Genomic DNA, 27,467 nt, shown 5'->3' on the forward strand with positions numbered 1-27,467 from the left:
GGAGCTGGACTAAAACAGTAACGGATGTGAACCTGTGCTCTGATACAGGATGCCAGCGTCGCAAGTAGCAGCCATAACACTGGCCCTGAGTTGGCTATTTAAAAATTCTTAAAAAATTTATTAATGCAGAATAGATTTCATGTATTTTATAGAACAATTCTGAGAATATAACTATACTCCCGTCCCTTCCTGAATTGGCTATTTGTAAGTAGGAAAAATGGCAGCTAAGGATGGCTTGTGTTTGTGAGGATGTGGAGCCGAGTTCATGGGATTCCCCAGCTCAGGGAATAGTTCCAGTTGCCTGTAGGTGGCCTGCCTTGGCACACCTCTTCCCCCAGGCACCTGCTGCAGAAATGTGGGCCATGGGAGACTGTGCAGATCCCGGAATCAGGTATGTGGAAGGGGCATAGAAAACCACCCCGTGGGAATGACATCATTTTTGCCCATCTTGTTAGTGGACACAGGGGCCTGTTTGCTTGGGTGTCACCAAATAATCAGCCTCAAGGAGCTGCTCAAAAGAAAGTTTGCTTGTGACAGTGGGGAGGTAGAGTTCCCTACAGGTGTCTCCCAGAGGTGCAGCGTGCCAGGACGCAAAGGGAGAACGGAGCAGCCTTCCTGTGGAAGCAGACATCATACGTGGCATGCACGAGGCGGCTTTCCTTGTGTGTGGCGGTCCTGCCCGCACCAGCAGTGAGGACGAGCGATCCCGGAGCAGCCTCTGAAAACCAAGCTCCAGAAAACGAAGTGGTTCAGGGTCTCTGCCCCTGCGCCCTCTTACCTACAACCTTGGCGATGCCGACTATGTCAGGATTCCGGCGAGGATTCTTGGGACGCTCTTGTACCCGCCGGGCACATGGCAGGCCCCGAATTCCATTCACTGTGTAACAAGCTAGTGGGTGCCCCGGCTGGCGAGCGGATGAATGAACACCAGGGGAGGCTGGGTGCGAGGACCGGCTTTAAACTCCGCGCCCAGCGGGCGGGTCTAGAGGTGGCTCCCACGTGCCTCCACCCCGGCCCTGACACCGGATATGACGTCAGTCCGCGGTTCCCGGAACTAGGCGGAGAGACCGGAAATTGACTCGGGTGGCGGGGGGCACAGCACAGATGACCGGAAGTGCTGAGCCCGGGCGGCGAGGCCAAGCCCCCCGCTCCCGGGCCCAGTGGAGAAGCGCTGGGAGGGCGGGGTCGCTGCAGGGGCGGGGCCTGCGGGCTGGCGGCGGGGGCGGGGACCCCCGTGCTCCTGCGCCCGCGGCGGCGCGGCCATGAAGCTGAAGCTGAAGAACGTGTTTCTCGCCTACTTCCTGGTGTCGATCGCCGGCCTCCTCTACGCGCTGGTGCAGCTCGGTGAGCGGGGCGGGGCGGGGGTGCGTCCACCCATCCCGCTCGGCCCCACGGACGGCCCTCTGCGGCCGCGGGCGCACTGGCCCTCCCTGGGACGCACCGCGGCTCCCCGCCGCACCTCGGCCGAGCCTGCAAGGCCTGCATGATCCTGTCGCCGTTCGCCTCTCGAGCCCCACTTGCTCCCCTCTCCCCTGCTCTGCTCCGGCCGGCCTGCCTTCCTGACAGCTCCTCCCAAAACCCCAGGCTGATTGCTCGCGCAAGCTTCACCAGGTCCCTCTGTCCGTGCTTGTGTCCCGGGTCTTCCCTGGTTGCCTCTTATCCTAGCTCGAATGTCACCTCCCCTGACCACCCTAGCTACAGTCATCTCTTCCCGATTCCCTTTTATTCTCTACCCTATGTATTCCCTTCATGGCCGTAGCGATTTTGTTAATTTGCTGCTTTGCTTACTGTCTGCCTCCCTTACCAACCTGAAAGCGCCGTAAGGGGTGAGACCGCGTCTGTTTTGCCCCAAAGGCAGTGCCTCCCCCGAGGAGCATTCAATAAATATTTATCCAATGATGGCATCGATGAATTTAATGAGTCTTTGGTCACAGACAAGGAGACAGGTTGAACCCTGCCTCTTACGCAGGGGCTTAGTGACAGTGCCACCGCATGAGCCTCAGGTATTTGAAAGGCTGCCCTGTTTAAGGGCATCCAGAAGACAAAATTAGGACCAGCAGGCAGAAAGAACAGAGGTAGATTGTCTGCTCAGTGTCCAGATGAAACTTAGAATTTATGAAAGGTGGAGAGAGGCTGCCAGTTGAAGCGGTGCCTTCCACGGCAGCAGAGGGGCAGTAAGGGGATCTCAGTGAGGGTCTGGTCCCCTGGGATGCTGAATGTTCTGATTCTCTGCTCCCACCCCCTTTCCTGACTGGTGCTTCCTGGGACCAGGCCAGCCATGTGACTGCCTCCCTCCCCTGCGGGCCGCCGCGGAGCAGCTTCGGCAGAAGGATCTGAGGATCTCCCAGCTGCAAGCAGATCTCCGGCGCCCACCCCCTGTCCCCGCCCAGCCCCCCGAACCCGAGGCCCTGCCTACTATCTATGTTGTTACCCCCACCTACGCCAGGTATGGGGTCTGGAGCACCCAGAAGGGCTGCGAGTTCGGGGAGGCACAGGGTTGGGGGATGTTGCTCAAAGTAGAGCATGCCAAACGACAGACTAAGTGACCCACGTCTTCACCCCAAGACTTACGGGAAAATGCTCATTCTTCTAGGACAGAGATATGGCTAGACTTTGAAGCAGAATACAAAGGTCCTGCTAAATTTTAGGAGAGAATAATAATGCTTTAAAGAAATTTTGGGCTTGCCAGTGAGTTAACTCTCTCCATAGAAATCCTGTGGTGAAAAAGTTTTAAAAATTCCTGAATAAGGAAGCGGGCAGTCATACCAGGGTCTAGAAGTGGTTACAACCAGCTGTTGTTTCCATGTCAGGCTGGCGTTAAGTGCTTTACATTTGTTTTGACTACATTTTAAATCAAACTGAAGCCTTATTGCTGACAGAAGCTACAGGGGAATGTGGTATTGTACCTGTCACCTAACAGGCCTGTTAACACACACACCTCTCTGGACCCAGGTGGCAGAGCCGTCCAGACACAGACAGCTCTGCACAGCGCTCCCTTCCTAGGTGCACACCACCAACCTGGGGCTGGCAGGCAGAGCTGGAGACATAGATACGCAGAAGCTGCCACGCCTCCCATTTCCCAGTGCCTAAACTCAAATCTTCGCCTGGTGTGGAATAAGCCAAGGGGCTTGACTAAAATAAATTCCTTTCTGGAAACCCAGCTCACAAGGCAAAAGAACCTGGTTTACTTGTGCTTTAGAAAGTCACCGTCTTAATTGATCTTTAAAATGTCATCCTTAAAGGTACTGTTAGTCCCATTTCACACATGAGGAAACTGAGGCCAGGGAGAATGAGCCATTTTCCCAAGGTTGCTGACCTAATCAGTTACACAGCAGGGATTCAAACCCAGGAGGTGGGTGACAGACATGGTCTGGAGAAACAGGGCAGGTGAGCATCAGCGCGAAGGTGACTGGCAAGAAAGGGGGTTTGGGCGCTGCTGGGGAGAGGCCGCGGGAGATGCCCGGGAGCAGCTGTGAGTCCGGGCTGCAGTGAGCACGCGCTGCCTCTCTCCCCCTGCAGGCTGGTGCAGAAGGCAGAGCTGGTGCGGCTGTCCCAGACCCTGAGCCTCGTGCCCCGGCTGCACTGGCTGCTGGTGGAGGACGCCGAGGGCCCCACCCCACTGGTCTCAGGACTGTTGGCTGCCTCCGGCCTCCTCTTCACACACCTGGCGGTCCTCACCCCCAAGGCCCAGCGGCTTCGGGAGGGCGAGCCAGGCTGGGTTCGGCCCCGTGGTGTAGAACAGCGGAATAAGGCCCTGGACTGGCTCCGGGGCAAAGGGGGTGCTGTAGGGGGAGAGAAGGACCCACCACCACCAGGGACCCACGGAGTTGTGTACTTTGCTGACGATGACAACACCTACAGCCGCGAGCTCTTTGAGGAGGTGAGTGCTGGGATGGGGATGGGGAAAAAGCCAGCTGGGGACCAGCATCATCCGTTACCATGGTTCCCAGTGCTGCTGCAGGCTGCTGGGTGAGGAGTGGGGAGCATGGGGCAGAGTGAGCCCAAGTGGCTCTTCCTGCTGCCTCCTTCCCTATGGGCCACCCCCCTCTGTTTTCTCTCCTGACCTCCATTAGATGCGCTGGACCCGTGGTGTCTCAGTGTGGCCTGTGGGGCTGGTGGGCGGCCTGCGATTCGAGGGCCCTCGGGTACAGGATGGCCGGGTTGTGGGCTTCCACACAGCGTGGGAGCCCAACAGGCCCTTCCCCATGGATATGGCGGGATTTGCTGTCGCCCTGCCCTTGCTGTTGGCGAAGCCCAATGCCCAGTTTGATGCTACTGCTCCCCGGGGCCACCTGGAGAGCAGTCTCCTGAGCCACCTCGTGGATCCCAAGGACCTGGAGCCCCGGGCTGCCAACTGCACTCGGGTAAGGGGATGGAAGTGGGCACATCTGGGATGGCCCCTGGGGATGGGGGGTTTGGACTAGGAGGCCCCCCCACCCCGATCTCCGAGTCACCTTGCTTACTCTCCCAAAGGGGCAGTGGGGAGCCAAGGAGGGAGGGTGTTCCCCTGTGTCTCTCAGGGTCCTGGACGCTCTGTGGCTGACAGAGGGGCGGGGACAGGGCTCCACTTTAGAGGCACTAGAGCCTGCCCGCCCCCTGCCCTTCGCATTTTGCCATCCATAGAGGGGGTCAGGGAATCCACTCCACCTTGTGGGCCCCCGAGGCCCGGCTCTGTGGGCCCAGCCCTAACTGAACCTTCCTGGCACAGGTGCTGGTGTGGCACACACGCACAGAGAAGCCCAAGATGAAGCAGGAGGAGCAGCTGCAGCGGCAGGGCCGCGCCTCAGACCCCGCCATCGAGGTGTGATGGCGGCCCCACCCCAGCTACCACCTCATTTCAGGAACAGACCTGTGGGACTAGGCTCCAGGCCAGCCCGGAATGTGGCTTTCTGAGTCCTGGCCTCTCAGAGCCTCTGGCCCCAGGGTGTGGCCCAGCTGCTTCTCCCCTCCCCCAGCCTGCCATGTGGCACTGCCCACAGGCTGGGGACAAGCAGCCCTTGTGTTGAGCCAGGTCAGCCTTGTCTGGGGTGAGCAGAGGGACAGCCGGACTCGGGGGGGAGGGCAGCAGAGGGACTGGGTAACTTATTGGGGTTGGGCGTGCACTGGGGGCCAGAGGAGCTGGGCTGGACCCTCCCCACCTGAGCATGCAGACCCTCCTCCTACCTCCAGAATAAAGAATCTCAACTTGGAGGGGCCGCCTGTTGTCCTCTCCTTTGCGCATCCGGTTCTCGCTTTCTGATCCTCCCAGATGTGGGCACCTTTTCCTGCACGGGCCCAGCTGGGGTCCAAGCTCTGGAGTCCTGGCTTCTCCGTGAGGCAGAAATCAGTTCTCTTGGGGGGGGGGGTGGCGGTGGGGGGGACCCTCCCTTGATGAGAAAGAGCAGCAGCTTCCATCTAGAACTTTATTGAGTCTGTGCACCAGAAGTAGCCTCCTGTCTTCCCGTGACACTTGTCGCTTTCCCATCAGCCTGTTTTCTGTTCCCTGTGGTGCTGGCCATAAGGTCCAGTGGGCCCTAGGACACCCGGTTTCCCTTTTCATCTCAGTCCAGGTCAATGACTCCTTAACCCTTTTAATCCCAAAGACACCCCCCACCCCACCCCCCCACATACACCTGGAGCCTTGGTGGGGGGTCTGAGGTTTCCAGACTTGTCAGTCCTTCCTGCATCCCTTCCCCCCCAATCCCACACCCCAAGCTCCAGGTCACTAGGCCTCAGGTGGACCCTCCTCTTCTGGTGGGGCCTCCTGGGGTGCTGGCCTGGGGGCAACCCCTCCCTGAAGCCAGGCTGTTTTCAACATGTCTTTCAGCCCACCGGGAAAGAGATAGCCCTGCGTCTCTCCTTCCCCATCGATGACCCCTCCCAGCCCCTCCAGCGCTGTCTGCAGGTACCGCAGGCCCAGGAGCACCAAAACCTGTGGGCAAAGCGAGGAGAAAGAATCAAGGTTGGAGGCCACACTGGGTCCCAGATAGGAGGCCCCAGACACTTTGCTGACTCACCTGGAGCAGGAAGGTGACAGCCAGCATACTGCCTAGTGTGCTTGCCAAACTCTGCAGGTGCCCCAACAGCACCCCGTGGCACCCTTGGGCCCAGAGGTTTAGGTTGGGTTGTCGAGGATCGAAGAGGGGGTGGGCATAGGGGTCTGAGAGCCGGCTTTGCAGGCAAGGCCGAGGTGAGTGGGGGTTGCAGCAGGAGAAAGGGACGCCGTCAATCAGGTAGAGGCCTTCCACGTTGCTCTGGATCCGGCTGCAAAGGCAGGGCAGGGCCGTTAGGACAGCTGGAGACAGAGGGGGCCGAGGGAGCAGAGGGCCGGAGGGGTTGGGGAGAGAAAACCAGTAGTAAAAACATTTACTCTTTACTAGGCACCAGGCATGCATAGCTCAGTTTATCTTCACAAGTTTATATGATAGGTAACTATAAGATAGATGCTATTATCTCATTTTACAGACTAGGAAATGGGCCCAGAGTGGTTTGGCAACATGCCCTGGGTTCCACAGCTGAAAAATGTCAGGGCTATGACCCATCCTCTCAACCACTATGCTCTATTTATTGCCTGCCTGGGTGAGGTGGGGCTTCAGGGCAGGGGGAGGGAGCCCTCTCTGGGGAGGAGAAAGAGGAGAAAAAAGAAACGAATCACTCACTCAACCACGTCCTGGTCACTGGGGTCCAGGTAACGGCTGCTGACCCACTGGACCCCAAACCAATCCTTGTACCCATGGCGCCCGCAGCACTGGTGCCTCAGCTGCAGCTCATCCACCAGCCGTTTGGCATGACAGTGCCCAGGCACCTCTGTATCCTTGTAGTGAGCCAAGGCGGTCCCCAGGCCCTCCTCCAGCCCCTCATCCAGACTCCCAGGCAAACCCAGGGCTAGTCCCAGGGCGAAGACTAGGAGCCCCCCGCCCACAGCAGTGCCAGCCACCAGCAGCGGGCCCAGGACCCCCCGCCAGGGTGGGTATCGAGCTGCATCCAGACTTGCCCGGCTGGCTCCTGCACCCCCCAGTCCTGTGCCCAGAGCCACCGCGCCCGCCGCCAGAGCAGTCTGGGGCAGGGCAGAGAATGGGCAGGAGGGAGCCAGGAAGGTGCCAAGGTGCCACAGCTGGATCAGGAGGTACCCGCTACAGAGGAGAGTGAGGCCACCGGCCAGCGCCAGCAGCCAGGAGAAGAGCCAGAGCCCCTGCGCCAGACGGATACGGGGCTGGAGGGGCAGCACCAGGGGCAGCACCGGCGCCATCTCCCATGTCTGCCCCAGAGAGTGCAGGGCTGTCGGGGATGGGGGACGGCCGGAGCAGGTCGCTGAGTCAGCCTAGCTCGGCTTGAGCTGGGCTAATGCCACCCTGACCCCAATACCCTGGGCATCCTCTCTCCCCTAGCCTTAATAAGCTGCCGCCAGGTCCAATTCGGGATGCCTTGGCCTTGCCCCCTTAGGAAAAGCCCCGCCCCCGGGCAGAGGGCCCGTTTCGTGACCCCGCCCCTGCCCCCTCGCGGAAGTGGGGTGTTTGGTCGGCTCAACCCTAAGGCGCCAGGGGCTGGGGGGCGGAGACCTCAGGGCACGCGCAGCCTCCGCGATCCCCTGGGAATCTGGGGGCGGGGACCGGGAAGGGCTTGGAGAACCGAGGCCAGGAAGGGGCGAGGGGGTCAGCCTCTGGCCCCGCCCCCGGGCCGCGCGGCGAGGTCCGGACAGGGAGGGGTTACCAGGCGGCCCGGCCCCCCCCCCGGACCCGCCCCCCCTCCCGCGCTTCCTGGCGGCTCCGCGTCCGGCGCCTGTTTGTGCTGCGGCGCTGGGGCCCGGGACGGCCCCGCCACCCCACCCCCGGGAGCCCAGAGCGGCCCCGGGAGAGTCCGAGGCCGGGACGGGCCCTGGAGACCGCGGCCCCGGCCCCACAGCGCCCCCTCCAGGCCCTTTCCCCGCACCCGACAGCGCCCCCGGGGGGTGGCACGGCACCCCAGCGCGCGCGTCCCGGGGTGCTTCCCCTTCCCCTCTCCCCGGCCATGGCCCCCGCGGCTTAGACGCCTCCGCCGCCGCCGCTCGGAGCAACCCGGGGGCCGGATGGACGGGGCCGCGGGGCCCGGTGAGTACGGGGCGGGGCGGGCGGCGTGCCCCTTCCCGGAGCGCCTGGCCCGTCGGGCGCCCGACGGCTGTCTGGTGGCGTCCCCGCGTGCTCCTGCGTCCCAGGGGCTCTGAGCATCCTACACGGTTGCCCAGGGCGCTCTGCCTGGTTGCTTGGGTCCTCCTCCTGTCATTTCAAACTTGCCCAACGTCCTTGTGCCCCCCGTGTTACCGGGGCCCTGGGTCTTCCCCTGCCCACTGTGTTAACGCTGGGCCTCTTTTCCTGGTGTTTTGGGTCTTTTTACTTCGGAGCCCCACCGTTAACCCTGGGACCTTCACTCCCACCCTGCTCACCACGACACCCTCTCCTGCCACTCTGGGTCTCTTCCTGTACTCCCTGTACTCGAGGTCCTCCATCTGACTCTGCTGTGGTGCCCCCTCCCCTCTCCCCGCGACCCCGGCTCAGTTACTCTGCTTTCGCTGGAGACCTGCGCTTGCTGGTGCAAAGACGGAGGGGAGGGGGGGCTGCGGTCCCCCTGCAGGACCGCGCCTCTCTCTCTCTCTCTCCCCGCGGCTCCCACGTTCCTCGGCAGTACTCCATATTTTCCCCTGGTACTCCATGGTACTCCCTGTCTTTGCGGAGGCTGAGACGGCAGCAGGAAGGGAGCTTTGCCAGGCTCCTGCCCGCCCTGCCAGGAGGAGGCCCTTGATCCTCTACCGGCCGTCTCCTCCCCCTCTGGACCAGGCTCCAAGCCCCAGGCTGCTTCAGGAGGGCAGTGCTATTGGATAAATGTACAGTCCTAGGAGGACGGCACCCCTCCACCCTTTCTCCAGGTGGTGGAACATTCTCAGTGCCTCTCGCCCCTTGCCCAGGTGAGGGCCCTGCTCAGGAGGGCCTGCAGTCCTTGAGCCGGAGGCTTCGGGTGCAGGAGGAGGAGATGGAGTTGGTAAAGGCAGCCCTGGCAGAAGCCCTTCGCCTGCTGCGGCTGCAGGGCGCCCCCAGCTCCCTGCAGGGCTCTGGTGCACCAGCTCCTGCAAGGGCCAGGTATGCACATCTGCACACACCTGTCCTCCTTCCTGGGGCCTTGCGCCTTCTGGGTGGTGATTCACTGTCTCCCCAGCAGCCCTGCGGCGCCCCCAGGGCTGCCGCCCACATGCAGCCCATCCTTGGTGAGCCGGGGCACCCAGACGGACATGGAGGTGGAGATGGAGCCGTCCCCTGGACCCCCTGGCCTGAGCAACGGGCCCCCAGTCCCTCAGGGAGGCAGCGAGGAGCCCAGTTGGACCCAGTCTGAGGGAGGGGGCAGCAGCAGCAGTGGTGCTGGCTCCCCTGGCCCCCCTGGGATCCTCAGGCCTGTGCAGCCCCCACCACGCGCTGACACGTAGGTGTCCTGTAATGGTGTCTGGGAAAGGGGGGGCAGATTCGGGGAGCAAAGTCCAGAGGGAAAGCCCCTGACCGGCTCACTATGCTTTTGCCAGGCCCCGGAGAAACTCTTCCTCGTCTTCCTCCCCCTCCGAGCGGCCTCGGCAGAAACTGTCCAGGAAGGCGGCTTCCTCGGCTAACCTGTTACTGCGGTCAGGGAGCACGGAGAGGTGGGCGGGGCTACCCTCAGTTCTTCCCGGCAGGCTCAGGCTGTTGTCTCTCCACATCCCTCAACCTCCCTTCCCTGGGCGGAGCAGGGGGAAGAAAGGAGCCAGCACTCCTGGAGTGCCTGCTCTGTCCCAGGCACTGTGCTAAACCTTGGGCCTCTTCCACCTCATTCAATGCCCCCAGCATCCCTGGTGGGTAGGTCAGTCATGCTGTCCATTGCACAGCTGAGGAAGCAGGCCCAGAGAGGGTAAGTCATTTGCCTGTGGTCACACAGCTAAAGTCAGGATTTGAACCCAACTGTTCCTGGTACCAGTTCCCTCGCCCTTTCCACCATATTACAAGACTCCAAGAAGCTCCCGTGATGTTCACCTATGGCTGTACACAGAGCTTCAGCCCTCCTTCCCCCTAAATCTGCCGAGCACTGATCTGCTTACTTTTCGAGGACCAGGAGACATGTTGGTGGCCAGAGGTAGTGTGTGCAGGCTTCAGGACACCTGAATGTTCATCCTAAGCCCATCCTTCCTCAGTCTCTAAAGAGATATTGTCACCAAGTGATCTCTGCTCCTTGTGATTGATGGTTATCACCCGTGATCTCTGGAGTTATCTGTCACTTTACCCTTGAAACGGAGGGCTCTCTTGCTTACCTCCCAGAAAGGCAGGGCTGGTATGCATTCTGGATTCACTTTGGTCCTATTTTACAAATGGGAAAAAGACCAATAGCCAGAGGCCTGGTGGGCTGGAGGAGAGGGCCTGGCACCTGCACTGCCTCTTAACAAGCTTCGAGTCCTTGTGCTGGGTGCTTAGTCCTTCAGCCTCAGTCTTCTCATCTCCTAAATGGGACTAGAGTCCCCTCCTATGCCAGGACCCTGACACGCAAGATGCACACGAAAGCCCGCAGAGGGGCCTGTGGTCTCCGGAGGCCCCTCCTTTCTTGTGTCCCGCCCCTCCTCCATGGGGGTCTTAGTCCCTGCCCCAGGCCCCATGCTCTTCTCTCGTCCCAACAGCCGTGGTGGGAAAGACCCCTTGTCCAGCCCTGGGGGTCCTGGATCCCGGAGGAGCAATTACAATTTGGGTATGTACAGAGGGAAGAACTAAGCTGGCGGTAGTTAGGGTTTGGGGTGCAGTCCCAAGAGCTGTTTTGGGGCACCCGTGAGGTGTGGTGGGTGGAGTTTTGCTCTGGCTGTCCTGGAAGGGAGGGCTGCAGGGTGCTGGTTGACGCCCCCCTTTTTTTCTGTAGAAGGCATCTCAGTGAAGATGTTCCTTCGTGGCCGGCCCATTACCATGTACATCCCGTCTGGCATCCGCAGCCTTGAGGAGCTGCCCAGCGGCCCACCCCCAGAGACCCTTAGCCTTGACTGGGTGTATCCTGCCCCCTCTAGTCCCATGGGAACCACCTTTCCCACCTTGGGACCCCCTCCCTCCCCTCTTTGACGTCTTCTCTTGCGTCTCTCAAGGAGCCCACTGAATCCTCCCCTCCCCTCCTATTGCTGATGTTACACAGCCAGAAGCTCTGATCCTCTCCCTTCTTCCTCTCCTTGCCCATCATCCTACCCTTTCCTTGACCATGGTCCCTGCCCCAGGTATGGGTATAGGGGTCGGGACTCCCGCTCTAACCTGTTTGTGCTGCGCTCCGGGGAGGTGGTCTACTTTATCGCCTGTGTGGTGGTGCTGTACCGGCCTGGGGGAGGCCCAGGGGGTCCTGGAGGTGGTGGCCAGAGACATTACCGGGGACACACGGACTGCGTTCGCTGGTGAGGGGCCTGGGGCGGGAGACTGGTGGGCTTGGCAGCAAGAGGGTCTGGGAGGGTGCCAAGGAGCAGCGGAGAAGAGTGGTCGTGCAGCATGTCTTGGGTGGGCCTCGAGAGACCCCCTTTCCCTAGAGTGTCTCCTCTCTCACTCAGCCTTGCCGTTCACCCTGATGGCGTTCGGGTAGCCTCGGGACAGACAGCTGGAGTGGATAAGGATGGGAAGGTAAGGCCGACGTCCAACACCAAGCAGGCAGCACGGAATGCTCACCCAGTCTTTTTCGCACCCCTGACCCTGTCTCCTCCCCCAGCCCCTGCAGCCTGTGGTTCACGTCTGGGACTCAGAGACGCTGCTGAAGCTGCAGGAGATTGGACTGGGGGCCTTCGAGAGGGGTGTGGGGGCCCTGGCCTTCTCCGCTGCGGTGAGCTGGCCCCAAGGCTTACAGACCCCTCTTTTTGCCCCGGGGCACCCCACAGTTGCATATCACTTGGAGGTCCTGGAAGGTCTGGTCCTCCAGAACCCTACCCAGCTGGCTTTCCTGAGAGAGGGACACGTGCCAACTTCTCCTGCCCTCTCAGCCTGTGATGGCGAGCTGCCCAGTGGCCACAGGTCCCAGGCCTCCGAGGGCTCACCCAGCCCTTTCAATGTGTTTCTCCCATCCTTAGGATCAGGGTGCTTTTCTTTGTGTTGTGGATGATTCCAACGAGCACATGCTGTCGGTGTGGGACTGCAGCCGCGGAATGAAACTGGCTGAGATCAAGGTGCAGGGTCCAAGTGGTCTGGACAGGCTCTGAGGCTCGGGGGGTGGGTTGGTGAGGCAGGGAGCTCAGAGGGACCCGCTGACTTCCTTTCTGGCTGGGTCACCTGCCAATGGCAAATCTGGCCCATGAGCCTTGGTTTCTTCCTCTGTGAACCAGGGCCCATGGCTGTTCTGACCTTGTAAGGGATGCGTTAGGGACTAAGTGGTGGGGAATAGAAAGTGGACCAGGGTCCAGGCAGGGTTGCTGGACTGCCGCTGGCCAGCTGCCAGGAGGCATGTTTAAGACAGTCAAGGAGAACAAGGGTGCTCAGGGCTTGGGGTGGCTAAATCTGGTCTCTTCCCTTCAGAGCACAAATGAGTCAGTCCTGGCGGTTGGCTTCAGCCCTCGTGACAGCAGCTGCATTGTAACCAGTGGGAAATCTCATGTCCACTTCTGGAACTGGAGTGGTGCAGCAGGGGTTCCTGCAAATGGGACCCTCGCCCGGAAACAGGGTGTCTTTGGGGTGAGGCGTACTGAGTGGAAGGTGGGGGGCGGGGCGGGGAGGAGATGGAAGTGCCCTTTCTGAGTACTGCAGACCCTAGTGCCCCTCTGCCCCCAACTGCTTGTGGCTTTGTGCTTCCTGTGACCTCTGCTCCCTGTGTCCTCTCCCGGCTAGAAATACAAGAAACCCAAGTTTATCTCTTGCTTTGTGTTCCTCCCGGATGGAGACATTCTCACTGGAGACTCAGAAGGGAACATTCTCACCTGGGGACGGAGCCTCTCAGACTCCAAGACCCCAGGCAGGGGAGGGGCCAAAGGTATGTGGTTGGGGATGGCATCTGGGAAGTCCAGTACCTTAGAAGGGTCTGGGCCAGGGGAGACGGCTTCTCACCTTTCTTACCCTGAGAGTTGCTTGTTCCAGGGGTGTGTATAGGGTTGGCAGGGAGCAGGTCTAAAAGGGTGAGGGGCAGCTAACAGAAGGAATGGCTGGGGCTTTGGGGCTGCCAGGTATCTGGCAGAAACTCTAGCTGTGTCACTAGCTGTCTGGCCTTTAGGAAGTCCCCCCAGTTCTCGGAGCCTCGCTTTTCCTCTCTGGAAATTAATGAGAATGACAGCTGCTCTGGCAGTCATGAGAATCAGAGGTAGCTAGCGTTCAGTAGGCACTCGCCAGCCGGAAGTTACCGCTGTACCGTGGTGGCTCAGGCTATCCCTGTTCCCCCCGGGGCTTTGCCAACAGAGACCTACGGGATCGTGGCCCAGGCCCATGCTCACGAAGGCTCCATCTTTGCCCTGTGTCTGCTGCGAGATGGGACGGTGCTAAGTGGTGGTGGACGGGACCGCCGGCTGGTGCAGTGGGGGCCTGGGTTGGTGGCCCTCCAGGAGGCCGAGGTGAGGGCTGCTCTGGGGTCAGGGGAGGGAGAGGCAGGAGGAATAGTCAGTGGGTTCTTGACATTCTTCCGCCACTCTGCAGATCCCAGAACACTTTGGGGCCGTGCGGGCCATTGCTGAAGGTCTGGGCTCTGAGCTGCTTGTGGGAACCACGAAGAATGCATTGCTGAGGGGAGATCTGACCCAGGGCTTCTCCCCTGTCATACAGGTTGGGGTAGAGGGCTTGGTGAGGGGGAGGGGAGAGGTTACTGGGGCAGGGCAGTGGTGACAGCCCCTGCTGTGCTGCAGGGCCACACGGATGAGCTCTGGGGGCTCTGCACACATCCCTCCCAGAACCGCTTCCTCACCTGTGGCCATGACCGGCAGCTCTGCCTGTGGGACGGGGAGGGCCATGCGCTGGCCTGGAGCATCGACCTCAAGGTAAAGCCTTTTGTGCCACATACCCTAGGCCACGCCTCCATTCCTTCCCTGACATCCTCTTTCTTCTGCTCCTCCAAGACAGCCGGTTTGCACTGGCATCTCTGAACTGTCTGCTGAAATACACTCTTCTGTACTGATCGGTAAAAGCCGCTGCCTGGACACTGCTGCCCCTCCCCCCACCCCTGAGGCCTCTTGGAACAGCAAGCTAAATGGTTAATCTCCAGCACAGCTGGGAGCCTCAGTTCTGATGGTTAAATATTTTGAGTGCCACCCCCTGTTTAGAGTCCGGTGACACCCTGCCTCCATCCCAGGTCTTTTGTTCCTCTCTTGTCCCAAACTCTCCTTAGGAAGAGGAGGCTTTGACCTGGCCAGGGTCAAGACCACAAGGCATCGGTCCTGGTTCCCAGGGTTCCCAGACTGGACGGGCATCTTCCTGAATTTGCCTTCTCCCCCTCCTAGGAGACTGGACTCTGTGCTGACTTCCACCCGAGTGGGGCAGTTGTGGCCGTAGGACTGAACACGGGCAGGTGAGAGGCGGCCGGGACGCCTGGGAGGGAGAGTTCAGAGATTCTGGGGAGGGCCGCTGGTAAGTGGCTCAGAGTGACCATCGCCGCTCAGGAGCCGGGTTGTGCCTCTCATCTCCTTTTGCTTCTCGCTGCAGCCCAGGCCTCCCTCCTGCCTTGCTCTCAGTGGTAACTGTCTTCACCCCTTCCCACAACCATTCTCTTCTCCAAGCCTGAGAGTGGACGAGGTGGCAGAAGCAGCAGGAAAGGGAGGGGCCTAGGGGAGAGAAACACCACAGGGAAGTGGCGGCCTTGATCTCACCAGGCTGGTGCAGTGGGTCCCCGCTCTGTAATTTCTGATTTCTTTTCTAGACAGCATCAGAGCCCCTCAGCTGTCATCCGCCCCAGCCCCTTCCCACTCCCAGCATAAGCATGTGATAACCTCCCTTCTGCATCATAGCCTTTCTGCCCAGGGTGGCTTCGGCGGGGGGGAGGGGTGCCTCTCACATTCTGGCCTCCCCCCTTTCCTTTCAGGTGGTTGGTTTTGGACACAGAGACCAGAGAGATCGTTTCTGACGTCACTGATGGCAACGAGCAACTCTCGGTGGTCCGGTACAGCCCAGGTGGGAGCCGCCCCCACCCTGGACTCAGATCCATCCCTGGCCCTTCCCTCTCTCTGAGCAACTCTCTTCGCAGATGGGTTGTACCTGGCCGTGGGTTCCCATGACAACATGATCTACATCTATAGCGTTTCCAGTGATGGTGCCAAGTCTAGCCGCTTTGGCCGCTGTGTGGTGAGGACCCTGGGGTGGAGGGTGGAGTGAGGTTGCAGGGCAGGTAAACCCACAGGAGCCTGATGCACGAAGGGGCATGGGAAGTTGTGGCTGCATTTGCAAACTCTTGACCGTTGCTCCCAGGGTCACTCCAGCTTTATCACCCACCTTGACTGGTCCAAGGATGGGAACTTCATCATGTCCAATTCCGGAGACTATGAGATTCTTTACTGTGAGTGAAAGGGGTGGGGCCCGAGGGAGCGAGAGGGGCTTCTGGTTGAGATGAATGGGGAATACTTGGGGAGCTCCAGGCAGAGGGGCTGTTAGATACGGAGTGGAGGTGGTTGAAGTGGCGTCAGAATTACACACATGGAAAATTTTCTGATTTGTAAGAAAACCACCACAGTTTCACCCCATGACTTGTTCCCACAAGGAGTTGAAAAATGCACCCGGAAAAGATTGTTCCGGAACCGATTCTCAAGGCAGATGTGGAGAAGTTATCTAGACAGGAGGTGCTGCTAAGCTCTCCGGGAACTTTTCGGAGAACTCGGGGAGCACCCGGGGTGGGTTTCTGCCCTGGGCGGGGCGGAAGTGAGCACAGGGACCAGTTCGCATGCCAGAGCCTCACCTCAAACCAGTCTGACCATCCTGGCCTTCTCGGGCATGTTTCCAGCTGCGGGCAGGGTGGGCTGAGCTGGGCCGGCTGTCTCCCCAGGGGACGTGGCTGGAGGCTGCAAGCTGCTGAGGAATCGCTATGAGAGCCGAGACAGGGAATGGGCCACCTACACTTGCGTGCTGGGCTTCCACGTGTACGGTGAGCAGGGGTGGGGGGCCCGAGCGGGACGAGGTGGAGCCCGCTGTGGGCTCGGCACGCCGGGCGGGTGTTCGGAGAACCTGCGGACCCAGCCCACGGGCCCCCTACCCCTTCGCCCTCGGGGCCAGGACGGACTGCCTGGAAGGCGGCCGGTTGTTGGTGGCAGCGAGTGCCAGAGATGGGGCTACGCTGGGCGGTGGCGGGCAGGGGGCCGGGCTGAGGCCGTCGCTGTGCTAGGCGTGTGGCCGGACGGCTCCGATGGGACCGACATCAACTCGCTGTGCCGCTCCCACGACGAGCGCGTGGTGGCTGTGGCCGATGACTTCTGCAAAGTGCACCTCTTCCAGTACCCGTGCGCGCGCGCCAAGGTGAGGCTGCCCGGGGCGCCGGGGGCGCGGGCGAGGGCGGGCCCGGACGGCGCTGCCGCTCACCCTCCCCTCCCCGCCAGGCGCCGAGCCGCGTGTACGGGGGCCACGGCAGCCACGTGACCAGCGTCCGGTTCACGCACGACGACTCGTACCTCGTCTCACTAGGCGGCAAGGACGCCAGCATCTTCCAGTGGCGCGTGCTGGGCGCTGGGGGCGCGGGGCCGGCGGCCGCCACGCCCTCCCGGACCCCGTCCCTGTCCCCCGCCTCCTCTCTGGACGTCTGATCGCTGCCGGACAGGACCGACTGGCCGGCCCCTTTTCCTCGACTTCGAGACATTCCCAAGTGCGCATCTCCCCGGGGGGCGATCGCCCCTGCACACACTGTAGGGACCCGCTGGCCGAGCCGGGCCGCCCCAGCCTGGGTCCTGACTCCTGCTGCCTGCTGAGGGGCAATAAACCAAAACCAGAGTCGCCTCCCTGTGCTTTTGTGGGGCGCAGCTGGGTGCCCTAGGGACCCCGAGGGGTGGGATGGAGGCGAAGAGGAGTGTGGAAAGCGCCGGTAGGCCGTTCATGCAAATGGTAGGCAAAGCTGTTTGCAGACCGCCCGGCGAAGCGCGAGGGCGCGCGCGCCTTGCGGGACGTCAGGCGGAGCCGCAGACTCCTGCGAGGGAAGGGTTAAGCCCGCCTCCTCCCCCGCCCTCGGGGAGGGGGCGGTCCCGAGCTGCAACGGAAATAACCGAGGGACGGGCCGCGGTTGGCCGAAGCCACTCGAGCTCATTCCGGAAGTAGCCGATCTGTGGGGTCTTGCTCTCCGACCTGAGCCGAGCGCCGGGCCTTGTTCTCCGATCAGCCGAAGGTGTTCCGGAAGAAGGCGAATCCCGAGGCGGGCAGGGCTAGCCTCCCCTGGGCCCGCGGAGCTCAACGTCTGGTGGGACCGGTCGAGGTCGGGGGTGGGGGTGGGGGGGCGGCTAGCCGGAGCCTGGCTCCGGTCCGGCAGGAGCCGAGTTCGTTCCGGAAGAAGCCGAGCGGACCGGCGCCGGCCTCGGCGTCCCGGGCTTGAGGCGGCAGCAGCGGCGGCGACAGCGCGGGCCGGGATGAACCGCGACGGCTGAGGCAGCGGAGGCGCCGGCTGCGCGGACCCCAGGAAGACTCTCGCAAAGCGCCGGCCCGGCTCTCGGGGCTTCGCCTCGAGCCGAGCCCTGTCCCCGCGAGCTTCCCGGACCCCTTTGTGCGGCCGGAGGCGGCGGCGGGAACGGCCATGGCGGCCAACATGTACCGGGTGGGGGGTGAGTACCGGGCGCAGGGGCGCGGGGCCCGGGGCAGGAGGGGCCGGGCACTCGGCGGCGCAGGGAGCCGCGTCTGGGGCGGCGTGGACCGGAGCTCGGACCGGAACCGGAACCGGGAGCCCGGGGAGCGAGGGTGCGGGGACCGCGACGCGGCCGGGCTCCGGGGGTCGGGAGAGGCTGCGGGCAGCCCCGACGGCACTCGGAGTGCGGCACCGCGGGCCCCTGGGGCGGGGAGTGGGCTTGAGAAACTGGTTCCGAAGGAGCTGACAGGATAGGGACGGGGCCCCGGGGGCGGGGGGCCCGCGGCGACGGCTGTGCTACCTGCGGGGAGCAGCCTGAGGTTTCTTCTCCCTGGGCGTTATTGTGCGCCTCGCTCCGCCAAGGCGGGGGCCGGGTGCTGGAGCGAACAATTGTTCACTTCGCCGGGGCTGGAGTGCAACTCCATCGCTGAGTTGGGGGAAACTGCTGCCTGTCTTTTCCTGAAGGCTCACTTTTGAGCGAAGGGTGTGATTTAGAATCCGATGCGGCAAGGTGGAGGCATCTTAGTCTGCCCCTGTCCACACTCGAGCCTCCTCTGCCTGGACCCTTACCCGCTTTTGGTCGACGCGGGCGGTTTTCTCTCCTCCTACCCTGACTGGCTGTCCCATCTTCCCGTTCTTCCCCACCCCCTCCTACAGATTACGTCTATTTTGAGAACTCCTCCAGCAATCCTTACCTGGTTAGACGGATTGAGGAGCTCAACAAGGTGAGTGGAATAGACCCCCCTCCCCATCCCCCAAGTGGGCTCCTTTGAGGTCTCTAAGTTCGGGTGGAAGAGAGGCCACTAACCTGAGTGCTCATTCATATTCATTCATTCATTGGGTGCCTACAGGACAGGCTATTGAGAGCTTAGTGGGAGTCTTCCTCATCTGTCTCTTGGGTGCAAAGGAAAGGGGTTTGGAAGTCTGTCCTTGAATTAAATCCTTATAATTTCTTGAGCTCTTTTACTTAGGTCCCTTAGAAATTTATTCCATGTTGTTAGGCTCTGTGCATTTCCACTTTCAGATAACCAATTTTCACTGCTGCGTTTTTTTCCCCTCTCTTAGACTGCAAATGGAAATGTGGAGGCAAAGGTTGTCTGTCTTTTCCGGCGAAGGGACATTTCTAGTAGCCTCAACAGCCTGGCTGATAGTAATGCCAGTGAGTGTCTTCATCCCCTCCTCCTGCCATCTGGGCATGTCCCTGCAGGTGTTTCCCCTGGTAGCATGCCCAAAGCAGGGGTGTGAGTTTTGGGGGTGGGAAGTGCCTGGTTTGTGGAGGGAGGCCTGTTTTTACACGTTGGGGTTGGAAGCAGGGTGGAGAGACCATGATAAGGAAAGCCAGACTATGGTGTATGTGTGTGTGTGTGTGTGTGTGAGAGAGAGAGAGACAGAAATGATAGTGTTTACATAGGAGATAAGGAAGAGAAGCAGGACACTTTGAGGGGGTAGAGTTTTGAGTACACTGAGACAATGAGGGGTGTCTGAGGGTCAAGGTGAGAAGGAAGAGATTGTACTGAGAAGCCAGTGCAACAGGGAAGCAGGCTTACTTTATAATCACGAGGTGGTGCGAACACATTGAAGGGAGAGAATGGAAGTTAGGATATGGCAGGAAAGTGTTCTTGCACTTTTTCTTGTTTCTCACCTCTTCCATGTCCCCTCCACTCCATTTTACTTCTTTCCTTTTTCCTTTTGCCTTATCTTCCTTCCTTTTAAGCTCTCATTTTCTTTTGGAAAATGTATTGCCTTCATTTTTTCCTTGGCTTCTTTTTCCTTTCCTGCTTTGGTTTTCTTTCCTTTTCCTCTTGTCTAAGTTATTTTCCTTTTTAAAGGCTGCACTGGGCTTGAAGGGGTTAATGAGGAGAGCTGGGCTTACCAAGTTCCCTGGGCCTTTGGGGTTTCCAGCCTCCTCTGGCAGGGGCTGACCTTGGCCTTGTCCAATCAGAAAGGGTGTGGGGGGTGTGGTCCCCTTTGCCTTAGCACAGGGTTTCCGGAGCACACAGGCAAGGGGTGGAGCATATTGCACCCCTCCCCATCCCCCCCTCCCCGAGGTCGGGAACAATGCACCAATGAGCCTGAGCCTGAGGCTCTCCTGCACCCTCCCACTTTGACTGGCGCCCGGCCAGGTTAACCCTTTTCACCAAGGTTTCAAGGCAGGCTGCAGCTCCTTGAGGGAGGTGTTGGCACTGGCTTGAGAGGTGTTGTCCTTGAAAGCCCCACAAACTATTATTAGCCAAGTAGAAAGTGAGGGATAGTTAGGGTTGCATGTGATGTTTGAGAGCAGAGTCTCCTGAAATCTGAAAAGAGGAACTGGTAAACACAACCTGTGACTTTTTTTTTTTTTTTTTTCCTCTTATTGGGTTCCTGGACCTTAGGCTGGTTTAGCAAGAGACAGACAGTGTGATGGGCCTGGTGTGGGCAGTGTCTGCTTTCTGAGTGACGTCTGAGCATTGGCAGCTGGGTTTGGGATGCTTTCCTGCAGCATTCTTCGTACTCAGCAGCCCTTCCTTAAGGCATTAGTGATGAGAGTTGGGAGCATCTGTGAACAGGGCATAGAGAAATGCTGGTGGGATAAGAGAACAGAAGGTAGATGCAGGGAGAATGTGAGAAAAACAGCTGAGCCAGGGAATATTTTCCCTGGGTAAGAGTTCCCTAGGTAGTGACTTTCTGGATTTGTGTTTGACTTGGTTTCTTCCTCCTTAACCTTGCAGGGGAGTTTGAGGAGGAATCTAAGCAGCCTGGGGTATCAGAGCAGCAGCGACATCAGCTGAAGCACCGGGAGCTTTTCCTCTCACGGCAGTTTGAGTCGTTGCCAGCTACCCACATACGGTACAGGATGATGGGGCCCAGTGTGGCCTGTGTGCACCTCTTAGGAGAGGGAGAGGAGGGTGGTGTGCTGGAAACGCCGTGGACAGGAAGGAGGGACTCACCTAAGGTTTTTGGCCCTGTCCTCTAGGGGGAAGTGCAGTGTAACCCTCCTGAACGAAACAGATATCTTGAGCCAGTACCTGGAAAAGGAGGTGAGAAAGAGGCGTTGGGAGAAGAGGGAGGGAAAGGGTAATGCCCCCACAAGACAAGAGGGAAATAGGACAGTGATGAGGTATGGGGTTGGCAGACTGCCTGTCCTGGGAACTGAGGGTACTCCATTGCCCCGCCTGTCTGGATTGGTGCCCTGCTTACCTTCTGTCTCCACATCTCCAGGACTGCTTTTTTTACTCGCTGGTGTTTGACCCTGTGCAGAAGACACTCCTAGCTGATCAGGGGGAAATCAGAGTTGGTTGCAAATACCAAGCTGAGATCCCAGATCGTCTGGCAGAGGGTAAGTAACAAGAGAGACTGCATGACTACTGGTTATTTAACTCCAGTGGGCTCTTGGTTGCCATAGTGTCTGCAGATGGGGTGCCTTGGAGGGGCTGGCACTTGCAAACCTGGCATCCTGTTATCAGAGTACAGGTTTGAGTCCTGGCTGCTCTTCTTCCAGTCCAGCTTCCTGCTAATGTACCTGGGAAGGCAGAGGAAGATGACCCAAGCACCTGGGCCCCTGCCATTCATGTGGGAGACCAGGATGGAGTTCCTGGCTCCTGGCTCCTGCCTGGCTCCTGCCTGGCTCCTACCTGTCTGTTGCAACCATTTGGGACTCGAGTGAACCAGCAGATGGAAGATAATATCTCTTGCTCTCTCTGTCACTCTGCCTTCTAAGTAAATAAATAGAATCTTAAAACAAAAAGGTGTGCCGAGTATACAGTACAGTCTGCAAGGCTCTCTGCAGGGGTCCTGACAGAAAGGGATCTTAGGAACTTAAAAGGCAAGGATGGGCACGGTTGGGACAAGAAATCCGAGAGTTGGGGTGGCTGATAGAATCCAAGCAGGAGAAGAGGAAAGGAAGTGCCATTATGAATTTTAAGACACCAGTTATTTTCCCTTTTGTTGTCCTGATCATACTGCCATTGCTGTCTTCCCTAGGGGAATCTGATAATCGGAACCAACAGAAGATGGAGATGAAGGTCTGGGACCCGGACAACCCTCTCACAGACCGGCAGATTGATCAGTTTCTCGTGGTGGCCCGGTGAGGGGTGGGTGGATGGGGCAGATGGGCTGGGGGAAGTGTGTATGTGGCTTTGAGTCCTACCCATTCTTAGAAATTCTTGTTCTTTATTTCTCTTTTTTATCTTCGGCATGGGTGATTTCCTTCTTCTGGCTTATTTCCTCAGCCCATTCGACCTTTCTTTTTCTTTTGTCTTAACTTCTCCTCTCTTCCTTAGAGCTGTGGGGACCTTTGCACGAGCGCTGGATTGCAGCAGCTCCATTCGGCAGCCAAGCTTGCACATGAGTGCAGCTGCTGCCTCCCGAGACATCACCCTGGTGAGCAGCAGTTGGTGGGTAGTCGGGCAGGCGGGGGTTTTGTGGGGATGCGCAGAGCCTGGGGACAGGGGAGGAGGGTGTCTCAGAGGGAGTGGGAGTGCTTACAGAGCAGCGCGAACTGGTACCCAGGCTTCAGGTCCTGAGCCTTGTTTCCCCCCTTCCCTGTAGTTTCACGCCATGGACACATTGCAAAGGAATGGCTATGACCTAGCTAAGGCCATGTCTACCCTGGTACCCCAGGGGGGCCCAGTGCTGTGTCGGGATGAGATGGAGGAGTGGTCTGCCTCTGAAGCCATGTTATTTGAGGAGGCCCTTGAGAAGTATGGGAAGGATTTCAATGATATTCGCCAGGATTTTGTAAGTAGATGGGTATAGGCAGAGAGGTGGGAGAGGTAAAGGAATGAATGAGGGTACCAGGCCCTGGAGCCACATGTCAGCTCATCTTTCTTCTCTCACTCTCCTTAGCTACCCTGGAAGTCACTCGCCAGCATAGTCCAATTTTATTATATGTGGAAAACCACAGACCGGTATATTCAGCAGGTATCGTCTGGGGTTGGGAGGCTGGGCTGGAAGCCACCTGTTGTGTCCTCCCTGTTGAGATGCACTGATTCTTCTCTTTTTTGTCTTTTTTCCCTTTCCACAGAAAAGATTGAAAGCTGCTGAAGCGGACAGCAAATTGAAACAGGTCTACATCCCCACCTAGTAAGTGTGGTGAGCAGGGTAGCAGTTTCCCTCTCTTTCCCCAGCTGTGTTTCCTTGGTAATTGGGGTGGGCAGAAGCCAGGGTCAAATTACGGAGGCAGGGCAGCAATGGATTCTTTTCCTTAACTATTTCTCTTTCTCCTGTTTTCCTCTTTAGCACTAAGCCAAACCCTAACCAGATTATTTCTGTGGGTTCAAAACCTGGTATGAATGGGGCTGGATTCCAGAAGGGCTTGACTTGTGAGAGCTGCCACAGTGAGTTCCAGGGGGGACAGGGTGTGGGGGGTGGCTGGGAGGCCTGCTGTGGCCCAAGAACCTCAGGGACTTGGGTAGCGTGTTTTGTCCCTGACCTCCTCTCTGGGTCCTTACAGCCACACAGTCTGCCCAGTGGTATGCCTGGGGCCCACCCAACATGCAGTGCCGGCTCTGTGCTTCCTGTTGGATCTACTGGAAGAAGTATGGGGGACTGAAGACCCCAACCCAGCTTGAGGGGGCTGCGCGGGGCACCACAGTAAGGATTGATGGGGTACAGGCAAGGGCCAGCAATATACATGCTGATGGGAGCTTTAGACCATATTATGCAGCTGTTCATATGATGATGGTTTGATTGGCAGGGGGTGATTGACAGTGTTGGGGAGCCAGGTGGGTTGAGTGTGAATGAATTACTGAGATCAGGCAAGAAAAAATTTCCTGTGCAGGAAATGGAAGGAAGAAAGGAGTCTCAGGGCTGACCTGTCTTCTCCCTTTTTCCTATTTTCTCCAGGAGCCACACTCAAGGGGTCATTTGTCCAGACCTGAAGCCCAAAGTCTCTCCCCCTATACAACCAGCGCCAACCGGGCCAAGCTGCTGGCTAAGAACAGGCAAACTTTCCTGCTGCAGACCACGAAGCTGACCCGTCTTGCCAGACGCATGTGCAGGGACCTGTTACAGCCAAGGAGGGCTGCTCGCCGACCCTATGCCCCTATCAATGCCAATGCCATCAAGGCAGAGTGTAAGGGCAGGAGTGGTGGGGCTGGGGTGCGTTCAGGGTGTCTCTGGATGTTACTGACAGTGGGGGAAGTAGGCCACAGGAGCATGTTTAGTAGATATGACTGCCGGCCTGAGAAGAAGCCTGGACAGGGAAGCCCCTCAGGAGCTGTCGTCTTTGCTCTCCAGGCTCTATCCGACTTCCGAAGGCCGCCAAGACCCCCCTGAAGATTCACCCTCTGGTGCGGCTGCCCCTGGCGACTATCGTCAAAGATCTGGGTATGGGATGGGGAACCAGACTGGAGATCGAGGGTGGTCATGGATCGGGAACCAGTTGGGCAGGTGTCAGGCTCCCGGTTCTTTTACTACTAAAAATCTCTCCCTGTGCTTTTTCCGTTCTCGCTGAGTCCCAGGAGATTTAGTCTGACTACTTTTGTGGGTTGTTTCTCATAAGCTGTCCAGTATTACCTGGTTTGATCAGATCATGCTTGTGATTTTTTTCTGAAACACTGTTCCCCCACCCCTGCTTTTGGGGCTGCCTGAGAAACTGCTGTCTCAGAGAAAAGCAATGGAGGTGAGAAAGAGGAGAAAGTGCAAAAGTTCTATATGCCTTCTCTTTTTTTTGCCTCTGGCAGTGGCCCAGGCGCCTTTGAAACCAAAAACACCTCGGGGCACCAAGACACCGATCAACAGAAACCAGCTGACCCAGAACCGGGGACTGGGGGGCATCATGGTGAAACGGGCCTATGAGACTGTGAGTTGGCAGACCGGTGGGCCACGCTGAGGTGGGTGGGCTTTTGTCTCTGAGAGGGTTCCCTGCCTCACTGTGCCACCCCACCCTTTTTCAGATGGCGGGGGCAGGGGTACCCTTCTCTGCCAATGGAAGGCCTCTGGCTTCAGGGATTCGCTCAAGCTCACAGCCAGCAGCCAAGCGTCAGAAACTAAACCCCGCAGATGCCCCCAATCCTGTGGTGTTTGTGGCCACGAAAGATACCAGGTAGGTATTCACTGTGGGAGGAGCTGCGAGGGGACAGTCCAGGATGGTGGAAGTGGGAACCAGAGCCATCTGAGCCACACCGGCTCCACGAAGATGGTGGGAGCAGGGTGGGGATGCCAGAGAGGGATGGGCCGGGAGGCAGCACTGCAGTGTGGAAGGTGGGCTTTTCACCTGGCAGTCTTACACCCTTTCTGTTCTCTTTCTCTGGCCAGAGCTTTGAGGAAGGCTCTGACTCACTTGGAAATGCGGCGAGCTGCCCGCAGGCCCAACTTGCCCCTGAAGGTGAAGCCAACGCTGATTGCAGTTCGGCCTCCTGTTTCTCTACCTGCACCCTCACATCCTGCCAGCACCAATGAGCCCATTGTTCTGGAGGACTGAGCGTCTGTGGGAAAGGGAGGTGGGCTGAGAGGTAGAGGGGGTGCCCAGGGCACCCAAACCTCCCTCCTTTAGAATCAAAAGGAGTGAGGAGGGAGGGAGGGAGGGAGGAGGGGATGGAAGGAGCAAGTGAGTGTGTGTCCCCGAGGGGTTGAGCGCCCTCTGGTGTTAGCACCTCATGACTTGTCCCCTTCCGGTGCTTCTCCACGCTTGGTGATGGAGGGCCCACGCAGGGACTTGGCCCATGTGGGATCCTAGCCTGTTTTGGGGGATAGGACCCACAGTTGTCTTGGACAGGTTTGGGGGGAGGGTTTTTTAATTTTTTAAAAATTTTGCCTCCCTTTGTGAAAGGGATGGGGGAGGGGAAGAGTAAACATGTATCAGGTGGTGATACCTGGTTGCGGGAGGGGGGCGTGCACTGCCATGTCTATCTTTTTTTTTTTTTTTTCCTAATTGGGGGTTTCTCTTCCTGTCCGGTGTCCGGACTTTCCTAATTGGAGTTTGAAGCCCCAAAGCTGGCATCAACCTCAGCCCATGCTTGCTCTTTCCTTCCCCCCTCCCCCCTCCGCCTTTTGTATGCCAATTCTCAGAAATAAAGATCTTTTGTCCATTTTTTTAACCTTGGATTCTGTAATTGGTTCTTATAGTAACAAATAAAAAGCTGTTTTCTTCAGCTCTTCCTGGCTCAGCTGTTCTCTGCCATGGGTGGGTGTGTGTGTGTGTTGGTGGGTATCTTTGAGAAGGAAAATAAAGGACAATTAACGAGATACAGATGGTGTTTGCCCTGGGAACAGCTATATGAGATACCCAGCCTGGACTGAGGTAGCCTCTTCTGGCTACCCTTCTTGTGGGGACCACACTGCACCCCAGCTCCCAGTGGGCTGGAACCCAAGCACCATCTTGGCCCAGATCCACTCAAAACAGTTGGGAAGAGCTGGCTTTCTGGGTGGCTGGTGGCCTCCATAGGAGGGGGCACAAGGGTGCTTCTCCCTCTACTTCTGAATTCTTACTCCCCTCATCCTTAGGAGTTGCCCCCAGCCAGGGTAAGCTGTGGGGGTGGTTAGCAGGATCCTGTCCTTTCTGTGTGGTCTATTTGCACAGCTGCTGTTTCCAGATCCTCAAGTCCAGCCTCCCCAGCTTCTTGGGTGTCAGGGTCCACTGTCGTGGTGTTTCCTGTCCTTTTATGGTTTGGAAGACAGACACCTGGGGCCCAACAGCAGCAACACCTTAGGAGAGAGAACAAGAAGTTGCGCCTACTATGTGCTCCTTGGACACTTCCCTTAGAGATGCAGAACAGCCTCAGTAGTTGGGACTTGCTCAGGGTCACTACTTTTTACAAGATGCAGAGCTGCAGGCTGTTAAGCACAGCACAAGCTGCTTAGCTCTTTTTTTTTTTCTTTTTATTTTTTTAAGATTTATTTTATTTACTTGAAAGGCAGAGTTTCAGAGAGGGAGAGCGAGTGATCTTCCTTCTGCTGGTTCACTCCCTAATAGACTGCAATGACAGGGCCTGTTCCAGGCTGAAGCCAGGAGCCTGGAGATTCCCCCGGGTCTCCCACGTGGGTGCAGGAGTCCAAGGACTTGGACCATCCTCTGCTGCTTTCCCAGGCACATTAGCAGGGAGCTGCCCATAGGGGATGTTGGCGCTGCCGCTAGGCCACAGCACCGGCCCCTGCTTAGCCCATCTGGTAGTCCTCTCCACCTCGTGGTCCCTGTCCTTAGGGCGTCCGCAGCTCCCTCCTTCCCTGGCTGTCTGGAGCTTACACCTCCTGGTGCTGAGTGGACCGACCCCTGTTCTGTTCAGGGGTCTTTTGTCCTCCAGCGTCCTTACTCAGCTGCCCCCCTAGTCGGTTCTGTCCCACTTCCGAAGTGGGCTCTGACGCCTCCTGAGCACCCTGCACACAGCCCACTAACGGCGCAAGGAGCAAGCCCGGCTCGCTGGGACCGCAGCGATCTGGCCGTTGGTTCGCGGAGTCCGGAAAGTGTCCAGTGCGGGCGGAGCCCCTCAACCGGGGCTAGAAAGCAGTCGTGGGACCTTCGTTTTGCGGGAGGAGCCGGGGTGGAGGGAGAGAAGAAAGGCCCTGAAGGGGCTGGCAGTCCTGGGACAGCCCTGGAGTCAGCGGAGGTAAAGACGGGACTGAGGGGACAGCTGCGGGAGTCTCTGCTACTGCCCGGTGGAGAAGCGCGCGGCGCAGCCGGCCCGCGACCACTGGCCAAGAGGTGACTGGCCGCCGGTCGGGGAGCCAGCCTGACGCAAGCCGCCGCCTACCTTTGTGGCTGCTGTTTTGAATATTCACGATCCTTTGGGCCAATCAACGCCTGAGTAGCTCGGAGCTCGCCAATCGGCTTACCGCCTGCCGATGAGCGTCGTCGC

General features: G+C 58.8%; 4 protein-coding genes across 5 annotated transcripts; 3 read left to right on the forward strand and 1 right to left on the reverse strand.

The window, feature by feature from the left end:
* The first annotated feature begins 1,081 nt into the window (after positions 1-1,081).
* On the forward strand, positions 1,082-5,190 carry B3GAT3 (beta-1,3-glucuronyltransferase 3). Its single transcript, XM_008274374.5, has 5 exons — positions 1,082-1,344; positions 2,272-2,446; positions 3,520-3,880; positions 4,074-4,364; positions 4,709-5,190. Exons 1-5 carry the CDS (start codon positions 1,263-1,265, stop codon positions 4,805-4,807), a joined length of 1,008 nt encoding a protein of 335 aa, XP_008272596.2. The 5' UTR covers positions 1,082-1,262; the 3' UTR covers positions 4,808-5,190.
* A 198-nt stretch (positions 5,191-5,388) lies between these two features.
* Positions 5,389-7,273, reverse strand: ROM1 (retinal outer segment membrane protein 1). Its single transcript, XM_002721008.6, has 3 exons — positions 6,639-7,273; positions 5,997-6,243; positions 5,389-5,911 (listed from the first exon to the last, which is right to left on the reverse strand). The coding sequence occupies exons 1-3, from the start codon at positions 7,226-7,228 to the stop codon at positions 5,705-5,707; spliced, it is 1,044 nt and encodes a 347-aa protein (XP_002721054.1). The 5' UTR covers positions 7,229-7,273; the 3' UTR covers positions 5,389-5,704.
* A 98-nt stretch (positions 7,274-7,371) lies between these two features.
* On the forward strand, positions 7,372-16,861 carry EML3 (EMAP like 3). 2 transcript variants are annotated; one of them, XM_017350542.4, is made up of 22 exons: positions 7,372-8,066; positions 8,918-9,089; positions 9,166-9,426; positions 9,524-9,637; positions 10,640-10,707; positions 10,873-10,996; positions 11,216-11,386; positions 11,537-11,606; positions 11,692-11,802; positions 12,047-12,142; positions 12,489-12,644; positions 12,798-12,939; positions 13,359-13,510; positions 13,593-13,718; positions 13,799-13,930; positions 14,390-14,457; positions 14,968-15,056; positions 15,130-15,227; positions 15,351-15,438; positions 15,922-16,020; positions 16,258-16,388; positions 16,469-16,861. In XM_017350542.4, exons 1-22 carry the CDS (start codon positions 7,400-7,402, stop codon positions 16,670-16,672), a joined length of 3,339 nt encoding a protein of 1,112 aa, XP_017206031.2. In that variant the 5' UTR covers positions 7,372-7,399; the 3' UTR covers positions 16,673-16,861. The 2 variants fall into 2 exon arrangements, with proteins under 2 accessions (XP_017206031.2, XP_051689027.2); XM_051833067.3 differs by having other exon boundaries at positions 9,169-9,426.
* A 283-nt stretch (positions 16,862-17,144) lies between these two features.
* Positions 17,145-25,766, forward strand: MTA2 (metastasis associated 1 family member 2). Its single transcript, XM_002721010.6, has 18 exons — positions 17,145-17,674; positions 18,352-18,419; positions 18,760-18,853; positions 20,403-20,520; positions 20,648-20,711; positions 20,893-21,010; positions 21,655-21,757; positions 21,954-22,053; positions 22,222-22,410; positions 22,519-22,593; positions 22,697-22,755; positions 22,912-23,009; positions 23,126-23,265; positions 23,518-23,746; positions 23,911-24,000; positions 24,357-24,475; positions 24,570-24,718; positions 24,931-25,766. Exons 1-18 carry the CDS (start codon positions 17,647-17,649, stop codon positions 25,094-25,096), a joined length of 2,007 nt encoding a protein of 668 aa, XP_002721056.1. The 5' UTR covers positions 17,145-17,646; the 3' UTR covers positions 25,097-25,766.
* Positions 25,767-27,467: the final 1,701 nt, after the last annotated feature.

This window comes from Oryctolagus cuniculus, chromosome 1, assembly GCF_051225735.1.
Source record: "Oryctolagus cuniculus isolate XC-2025 breed Fujian yellow rabbit chromosome 1, ASM5122573v1, whole genome shotgun sequence".
Taxonomy (NCBI): Eukaryota; Metazoa; Chordata; class Mammalia; order Lagomorpha; family Leporidae; genus Oryctolagus; species Oryctolagus cuniculus.